The sequence below is a fragment of the Lycium barbarum genome, chromosome 4 (assembly GCF_019175385.1).
Source record: "Lycium barbarum isolate Lr01 chromosome 4, ASM1917538v2, whole genome shotgun sequence".
Taxonomy (NCBI): Eukaryota; Viridiplantae; Streptophyta; class Magnoliopsida; order Solanales; family Solanaceae; genus Lycium; species Lycium barbarum.
Window position 1 is genome coordinate 57,725,315 of NC_083340.1, and position 10,020 is coordinate 57,735,334.

General features: G+C 31.9%; 1 protein-coding gene across 4 annotated transcripts; it reads right to left on the bottom strand.

Annotated features, from left to right (window-relative positions):
- Window positions 1-14: 14 nt before the first annotated feature.
- Window positions 15-9,298, bottom strand: LOC132636044 (cytochrome P450 704C1-like). 4 transcript variants are annotated; one of them, XM_060352704.1, is made up of 6 exons: window positions 8,608-9,100; window positions 7,678-7,893; window positions 6,454-6,744; window positions 4,314-4,631; window positions 1,385-1,588; window positions 15-422 (listed from the first exon to the last, which is right to left on the bottom strand). In XM_060352704.1, the coding sequence occupies exons 1-6, from the start codon at window positions 8,905-8,907 to the stop codon at window positions 231-233; spliced, it is 1,521 nt and encodes a 506-aa protein (XP_060208687.1). In that variant the 5' UTR covers window positions 8,908-9,100; the 3' UTR covers window positions 15-230. The 4 variants fall into 4 exon arrangements, with proteins under 4 accessions (XP_060208687.1, XP_060208688.1, XP_060208686.1 ...); XM_060352705.1 differs by having other exon boundaries at window positions 4,314-4,634; window positions 6,454-6,660; window positions 8,608-9,098; XM_060352703.1 differs by having other exon boundaries at window positions 4,314-4,634; window positions 8,608-9,097.
- Between the last annotated feature and the right edge of the window lie 722 nt (window positions 9,299-10,020).

Here is a 10,020-nt window from a genome sequence, read left to right on the forward strand (position 1 = left end):
GAACTCCACGCCCAAGTCAAATAAGATCATTTAATTATGAAACAGAGAGAGTGGTAACTCTAGTATTATTTATTGATACAGCTGCACTGTGGTAATGCAGAGTGATGTACTAGTTTCTGTTGGTGCACAGGAAGAATAATACAAGCAGACAAAAAAAGATTTTTATAAAAAAAAAAAACAGCAAGCAACTATATATATATATATAGAAGTCCGTTTGTTCTCCTTGACTTCTAGTAGTGGTTGATTCTATGAAAGGCTCGAACATGTAACCCTCTATCTATATGAAGTTGGAGCATGGTTTTGTAGTTCACAGGCTCTGATTCATCACTCAACTTGAATACAAAGAATCGCATTAAAACTGCAGCAGTGATCTTCATGCTTCTGTATGCAAATTCCTTTCCAATACATATCCTTGGCCCTGCCTGTGCATCCAATCAATGTTTTACGTCAATTAGTATTATGTTATGTGTGTGAAGAGCATAGTGGATCTCTCTATAAGCGATAACGAGATTATGTGTTTGGTTGAATGTGTGCGAGGTGAGGAGGGGAGAATCCAAAATCTACAGTAAGTGGAATGTATTGAAAATAGTAAACTTAAATGTTCAAATGTCTAGGTTCATATGTTCGGTATTATCCATATGAATATAAGAAATCTAGGTGTATGGATTTGATGATTTCATTGTGGTAGTTCTTTGTATGTGTGTGAACTTATTTAGTACTAGATTTATGTCTAGAATCATCCTTTAGCACCTATATAAATTCCTTTGTAATGTTATTATGTAAGAGTGAAGTTTTTCTACTGATATAAAGTGAGTTTAATGTTTATTTCCGTCTTCCATCATTTTTATGCTCTATGATATTATCAAGGACTCGCCTTATATTTCCAACAGAATGAGTGTGATTTTATACATGAATGTAGATTTTTTTTTTTTTTTTAATGCATACATAACCAAGCTGAAAATTTTAAATTCAGTTAAACCCACGTAACCAAACCAAATCCACTTGTGTGGGCAAAAATATATATTAGATACCTTGGAAATTTTGGAAGTGTAGTTCTCTTTGATCAAGTTTCCAAATTCCAAAATGTTACACAGCATATTTGTGCCTCAGCAATTTGAAAATGATGGTTATAAGTTTCTATCTACTCCTTTTGTTCCAATTTGTTTGTCTTACTTTTCTTTTTAGTCCGTATAACAATTTTTTTTTTGACAACTCTTTAATTTCAACTTTCTACCGGGCATGAAAATTAAGACCACAAGATTAAAAGGTATTTTGATACTACATTTTACATATCTTTAATTTAAAATCAAAAAATTCAAAAGTTTTCTTTACTTTTTTTTAAATTCCTTGTCAAGTCAAATTGGACAAACAAATTAAAACGGACCTGGAAGGCAGTAAATTTGAAGGGGCTTTCTTGCTTGAAGGACCCATTCTCATCAAGCCATCTTTCTGGCCTAAATTCTTGAGCATCATTACCCCATAAGTATTTCATCCTACCCATTGCATAGGGTGGGTATGCCACCATATCCCCTTTTTTCACATTAAATCCATCTGGAAATACATCATCTTCGAGGCATACTTTGGCATTCTGGATACATACAAGCATGGAATGAAAACCCCAAATCAGCTAGAAATAATATATAGGGGACTTGGAAATACTAGAAAAAAGTTTTAAGTATTTTGTTTCAACCCCTGTTTGGTATTATATAAAAAGGAAGTACGTACGAATAGGGTCTAAAGATTTAAAAAAAAATCTTTTTCGTTATTGGACTCCAAAAGGAAATACTAACAAATTTGTAATAAGTATTCATGATTATTGTATCAAACAAACACGATTTAGTTCAGAAATTTACACTCTATATCACTTGAGTTGTATAATTTTAAAAAGTTCCCTCTAATTTTAACATCTTCCCTTCCTTCCTACGGGGCGATGTTGGGTGTGCAAACAAAGTACCACATTGGTAGTTGAAAAGAAAAAAAGAGCTACTTATAAGGAATTGGATACTCTTAATGATGTAAGGTCTTTTGGGGAAAACTGTGAAGGCTTGGCCCAAAGCGGACTATTCACATCATGTTAAGAGTATATTTGGACCGTTAAGCTAAACAACTGGTATCAAAGCCAATGGTTTGATGGGACGAGTATGAAGATGACGGAGTGTGGCGTGAGGCCCGACTTAGTGCCTTTGCCCGTTTATGGGCTGGTTTACAACCTTTTACCCATAGCTTTGAAGACGCATACACAACATTTGGGCTTCGGTGACCGTAATACTCTGACGATGTGGGTGGCACATTGACACGTTGAATCTCTGACCAGTAATGAGTCATGTGGAACTTAGTTCGAGAGAGAGATTGTTGGGTGTGCAAACAAAGTACCACATTGGTAGCTGGAAAGAAAAATGAGTTACTTATAAGGAGTTGGATACTCTTAATGATGTGAAACCTTTTGGGGAAAATCGTGCGGGCTTGACCCAAAGTGAACAATATCACATCTTGTTAAGAGTATATTTGGACCGTTAAGCCCAACCGACGATGCGTGTCAGCTTCCATTGGGTAAACTAATATCGTTAATGTTGACATAGCTACCTAAATATATTGGCTAAATGAGGCAATTAAGAAAAATACAAGAATTGTTTTTGGTAGAAAAAAAAAAGTACAAGATTTAAGGAATATCCATTGACAATATAAAGTCAGTATAAATTAATCCAAACTATATACCGTATTTATTTACAGATTACTTATATATACAGTCAAACCTCTCTGTAATTACCATTTGTTATAACAACATTTCACAATAACAACTGATTTTCTCCAGAACCGATTTTTCATGTTATATTTTACTTCTTTATAACATCATTCTACCTATAACGACAGTGACATTCATTTTTTTTCTTTTAACAAGCTAACAGTGACATTCATTATTGTGATAGGCTCTTTATTAAATTACCTCTCTATAACAATCAAACTCAAATTTTGTGTAATGATATTTTGTAAGAAATATATTATGTATAAAAATAAAATATTGATGGTAATTATCATTAGTGTCATGCACACGTAAATTTCAAATACGAATATCTAAAAGGAAAAAAATTATGTTTCTCATAATAGTCTGATTTAGTCTTGCAAAATTTCAGAATCACCTATTTTCAATCTACCAATTTTGTATAAATTTGATATTTATTTTCCTGATTTTGGTAGCTGTAATTAGTCTATTTTAAGTTTGAAATTTTGTGCTCTTTTTCCTTTATTAGTCTCAATTTAGTCTCTTTTATCACTAAGAGACTAGAATTTATGAAACAACCTACAATTGTAGAAATTTTACGTCAAACTTGAAATATTTAAATTTTCAATTTATTGTAAATGCATCTGTTCCTTATATTTTGATTCTTTATTTGTACGGTGCAACTAATTATGAATTTATTAGTAATTTATTAATCATTTGAATTTTTAATTTATGAAATATGAAAATCAATTAAGATTTTAAAATTAACAAGTATAGAAAAATAATTTTTTGCTTACATTTGTTTATAACAGCTAAATGATATCTAAAAATCAAATGTCAATATACATACATAACAACACCCCAGCAGCTATGAAATTTCAGACAAATACTGCCATTATAGAGAAGTTTGACTATATGTAAAAGATTAAATTTAATTACTTCTCTATTATAATTACTTTATTTATAACATGTTTGTGTAAATACGCCTCAACAACTTTAAGACAAATCTTATTACCAAGCGCGATCATCTCATTTAAAAGTTTAAGTTATTAGAGTGCGTATACTGAGTACACTTTTATATTCTTAATTATATTCTCAACACACTTTTCGCCTGCGGGCCTAATTCCTTTTTTATAGGCCACACCTATGATAATTATTCCCTCTGTCCCGATTACGTGGCACAATTTGGATTTCGAGAGCATCAAACCTTGTTAATTTTGACCGTCTTCGGATAAAAAATCTTTAAGCGTTTTTAGATGAAATTTACATATTTGAAAGCTACGTAAAAAGTACTACAATACAGAGTAATTGACAATTCAAAATATTTAAAAGATATATGAAAAAATGATGGTCAAAGAAAAACTTATTTAAATCTTGAAATTCGAAAAATGTCACATAAATTCGGACGGAGAAAGTATTTTTGATAATGTGTTGCAGTAAAATTAGATCATAGGACATTCTAATACGTGCACTAGTATCATGTTAAAGAGTGTGACTATCTCATCTAACAAATTAAATTTTTAAATAAGATATCACACACATTAACAAATATTATACGTAACTGAAGCAAGTTTATATGAGAGTATATGTTTACCACTGGAATGGCTGGATAAAGTCTTATAGTCTCGGAAAGCACGGCATGGAGATAAGGCATCTTATCAATTGCTTCCTCTTTCAGATTTGCAGCAAAATCTGAAATTGTTGTACTGCCTTTCATATTGGTTGCTTCTTTGATCTCTTCTGCCAGTTTTTCCTGCACAACTGGATATCTGCAGAGCATCAAAATAAACCAGGAAAGTGTGGTTCCTGTTGTGTCTTTACCACCACCCATGAAATTTATCAATATATCTCTTAAGTACTTTGGATTTGTCGATGAGTAATGCCAGAACCTTGACAAAATGTTTTCTCCTTTCTGCTGTAAAATGAAAAAATGTCCACAATTATATAGATCTATATATATCTGGATCAACAAAATATATAACTCGTGATGCATGGGAGTACGTATTTCATGAAATAATAAACGTTTAGCAAAAACGATACCTAAATTAAAGAAAAGGACAAAAAAGAAGGTGTGTGAAACGTTTTCTAATTCTTGTATGTGAATTAGTGAATATGTACAAGTTGCTCTATTGCGTTGGCTTGCGTATATTGCATGACTTGTCATTTGTGGAGTAACCAAAGTTGTATACTCCTTGTTCCATTTCATGGATTAAAGAAAGACGGGTTAAGGGTGAAAAACATACCTCAAGTATCACAATTTTTTTAGTATCCCACCTAGTGAGAGTTTCCTACCTAAACTATCACCAATTAACTTGCAAAACACATGTCAAATATCAATTGTTCTCTTTTACTACCTGAACTATCACCAACTAGTTTGCAAAACACACTTAACAATTGATAGTTGAGGTATGTTTACAAATTAGTTGGCAATAGTTTAGGTAGGAAAATTGAACAATTGATAGTACGTTCAGGTGCATTTCACTGACTAGTTGGTGATAGTTGTTAAAAAATAATATAATATCTCAAATATATACTATCATCTTTGGGTATTTTTAATGTGGTGTAATATTTGACTCTTAAATGGCCAAGCCATTCAATTTTCATTCTTGAATGGGTAATTAATGGAGACAATTATTTTGTTCTCTAACGTTCATCTTCACAAATTTAAGAGACCTCTTATTGCCTTTATTCTTGTTAATATTGTAATCAATTTCCAGTGAACGTTGGACTTCTTCTTTATTATCCTCCATTTCATAAGACGGGTTTTTCCTCATATATAAGTACGTACCATTTGCCCATTGTGATTAATCCTTATCATAATGAGCTATTAATCTCCATTATATGCTATTAATCCTCTTAATAACCTTAGCAACCTATTTACTACCAATCGTTGGAGCATTATATTTCAACCATCTGATGAGATGGTGTTCTTATCTATACACTTCATATGTTTCAATCTATGTGAACCTATTTCCTTTTTAGTCCGTGCCAAAATAAATGACCTCTTTCCTAATTTGGAAACAAATTCACTTTATGAAATGATTTACAGCGACACAAATATTCAAGACTTATTTTGAGCCACAAGTTTCAAAAGTCTTCACTTTTTCTTAAATGTCGTGTCCAGTCATATGAGTTCACATAAATTGAAACGGAGGGAGTATATTGAGATCTTCTCTTTTGGAAGCTATAACATCTATAGAAATTCCTTCTTCCTATATTATATATTGTGTTGGTTTTCTGTTTATTCAATCTTTGTTAGATTCTGGCTCCTAATTAAACATCCTTAAGGACAGTGTCTCAATTGACATGCCTTAAGCTTTGAAGAGTTCTCTACAGTATTAGTAATAGAGTATTTTCCGTAAGATTTCCAACAATAGTTTAGGCAGGAAACTTGCACACCTGATAGTTCAGGTAGGAAACTTAAAAAAAAATGATACTTAAGATGTGTTTTTGACCATTATCTCAGAAAAGAATGATATTTTTTATATGTTTGAATAATTTTAAACTTTAATTTCTCATTTTAACTTTAAAGAAATATTTTTATAGTCATAGAAATATCCATGCAAATTTAAGACCACAATTTCTAGATGCTGTGTAAGAAAAACCAATCAAACAATAAACCATATAAAATCAGAAGAAGGAAGTGCTTTTATTTTCTTCAACGTTTTCATTTTGACCCTTGTGAGAATATTTTGTCCAATAGATATTTAGAAAGAGCAAAATAACTGACTTACTGAGGAATCAAGATCTTGTGAAAGCTGCTCAGCTTTGCTGCTGATAAGCTTATACATGTACTCGTCTATGATTTCCAGACTTTTCTTCAACTTTGCTTCTGATCCGATATTTATTGCCTTTTTAATCTTCCAGAAAAGATCAATGTATCTCAAAAGACTCATTTCACTTGCATCATCAAGTGCTTTGATGAATTTGTTAGCACCTTCCTGACATGGACCACATACACTATCCAGTTCAATGCCAAAAGCAACTTGAAATACAGAATCCAAACTTGACTTCAGAAGCAAATCCTATAAAAAAGGACATATCTGATGGTTAAGCATTACTATATATAGGTTCAGTACAGGGGTCATTTGCACTTCTGTCCCTACTTTGTGCTGGTCATTAATTTTTATCTCTCATAACAAATATTCTCTATGTCCCAATTTATGTGGCACAGTTCGGTTTTGAGAGTCAAACAGTTTAATTTTGACAGTGAATTCAGACATGGAATCGTTAAGTTTTTTGAAATAAAATTTACATATTTGTAAACTACGTAAAAAGTAATATAAGTCACAATAATTGCTAATTTAGAATATCTAAAAGATATAAAAAAAAACATTACAGTCAAAAAAAGACTTGTTTGAATCTCGAAGTCCGAAAGGTGCCGTAAATTGGGACGGAGGGAGTACTAATTTTTTCGCAGGACATAAGTTTATATTTCCTCATCATGACATTTCAAAAGTTATGGCCTGCGCCCTTAAAAAACTTAAGTCCCACATAACTTCAATTTTTAAAGGTAAAAGTTAAAGACCAGCATGTTTGAAAGGAAAACCGTGCAATTAAATGTAAGTACAGGGGAGGATCTTGAAAGGAAAACCGTGAAATTAATTGTAAGTACAGGGGAGGATCTAGGTAATCGGTTGTGGCTTTTAGGGAACCAATAACTTTTACGCTGACCCTGTATTTGTATTAAAAAATTTAAATATATAAGAAATATTTGCTGGGAATCATTAACAAAGTAGGGTCTTGGTCCAGCCAAGAAATAAAACTTTCTTAAGCTTTGTTGGCTTCCTGGATGAGGGTTCGATTCCTCTTTAGCACATATTATTAATTTTCTTTTTTAACCTGAGATTGTTAGAACTCATAAACTTCAACTCTAGATTCATCTCTGATTCATAAGCAAAAAAATAAAAATAAAAAGTTGAAGAGGGGTGGGGGGTTGATTTGTTTAAAGAGCTCACTTGAATATCTACTGTATCTTTTGAATTTGCAGATTGATCTAAGATGTTAGCAAGCTTAAGTGCATTGTTGGTGAAGATAAGACTGTTAACTTCCCTTATAACCCTTTTTGAGAATTCAGGGCTCGAAACTTTTCTCTGCTCCTTCCATTTCTCACCGTCCACAGTAAACATACCATCTCCATAGAAGTCTTTTAGAATATCATGATGATAATCTCCCTGCACATTTTTAAGGAAATTAATAAGTCAATCCAATTATCATACTCCCTCCATCCCAATTATATGTAGCACACTTTTTTTAGTCAGTCTAAAAAAGAATGTTACATTTAATTGAAAATAACCTAACTTTAAAATTCTCTTTTTAACCCTTAATGAAATGATTTATAGTCATATAAATATCTAAGGTTTGTTTTATATCATAAATTTTAAAAGTATCTTTCTTTCTTAAATTTTGTGCCTCATCTAGGGGAGAAATGATTTTTATCCCTTTACAATTTTTTTTTAGTTTTATAACATTTTTATAAGAGATCTGAAAGAAAAAAAAAACACAAAATAAATCTAAAAATGTTATTTTCTTCTATTCAAATTGTAAAAAGGCAAGAGATTTCATTTCCTCCCTAGTCAAATGGTACCAAAATTAAGATCTCCCTCAATCCCAATTTAATTAAATGTCTTACTTTTTTTTTTTGTTTGTCCAATCTAAAAAAGAGTTAAGTTTTTTAATTCCAACATTTTACATGACAAGTTTAAGACCATAAGATTTAAAACACTGCGTACACACATCTTTAATTTTAGGTCACGAGATTCAAAAGTCTCCTGTTATTTTTTTAAACTCTATGTTCAGTCAAACTAAGACACACAAGTACTTCCTTTCACGTGAAGTGAGTATATTCCATGTTCACGCTAGAAGTATAATTTATGAGGATACGTAACCTTTCCATAGTTGTCGAAGTTGGTCTTTAGAATGTACTCAATATTAGCTGGATCCGAAGTATAAATCTCTCTCCGAAATGGGCTCTCAAGTCGATAAGTCTTGTATATTGCAGCAAGATCAGCCATGTGATCATGGATCCGATGAAAGTTTATGAGTTGCTTCGTTGTAGAATCAGCAATTGGATGGTATCTCTTTTTTCCTTTTTTCTTTTCTCCTAATTTGTTGATGAAGTAAACTATGAGTATGAGAAAAGATAGACAAATAGAAGGAAATGTTGCAACTATGGAGATTGGATTCATCGCTCAATATCAATGAAGCACCTTTTTTTTTTTTTTTTTCTTTGCTTGGTGCCAATACTTCCAAGCTAGCTTCTATTTATAGAGAGTATGATGACATGGATCCTTTTTAGCTTTGGTATTTTGAAGGAGTTGTCTTTCTTGTTTCCTTGTTCGATGCGTATTTTTGCTGTCTTAACCAATGTATTTAATTAAAGGTGGAAAACCACTTTTTTGTCTACTTCACGATGTTATATGTGTAACAGGCCAGCAAACTTGAGCCGTAAAATATTAGGTAAATTTTAGGAATTTTCACTTGGGGTAGTTAACATAAGAGTTATTTAAGTATAATAACTTCACTTTAGTTTTATTATAAACCGTAGCTATAAGGTATTTGTAATTACAATTCTTAGTTATATTTTGCTTGTTTCACGTCTATTCGGTGAACTACTTGTAATTGACGGTATGTGTTGTTTGACTGGTCAATATACATATGTGTTTGGCTGATTGTATTTTCGCAAAGTAGAGTATTTGACTGTATGTATTGTCAGAGGCAAATTTAGGTACAAAAATTGGGTCACATGAACTCATAGTCACTCGACTAAACTCGATATATTATGTATATAATTTTGAAAATATATCTAATATTAGCTTAAGGAACACCGGTCAAATCATGCTGAGTGGAGCACTGGTTAGGAACTAGGTTTTATTCCTCAAGGTTGGCGGGATCAAACCCAACCTGCTGCACATTTTTAAATTTTTTGTTTTGTGTCTAAAGTAGCCTTTAACTTTCCCTTTTTATATTATTTCTAAACCCATTTTCTTCTTTAGATCTAATTACCCAAAAGGAAAAAACGTTTTCCTTACTTATATTACATCTAATTACTTTTTTTCTTTATTTCTAATTACCCAAGTCCCAAAAGGCAAAATAAATATACTCAGATGAAGCAATGGTGAACTCATCGTCTTGAAATTCTGGATTCGGTTCTGTGTGTTGTTCAAGTGATCTATATGTAACGACGTCGTTATGTGCCTTTGACCATTTTATCCCTATTAACCAATTCCCGAGAATATAAAGCGATTCTAGTGAAAACTGAAGGATCTGGAATCCTCAAGTGAGAGCGTTTGACCAATAGT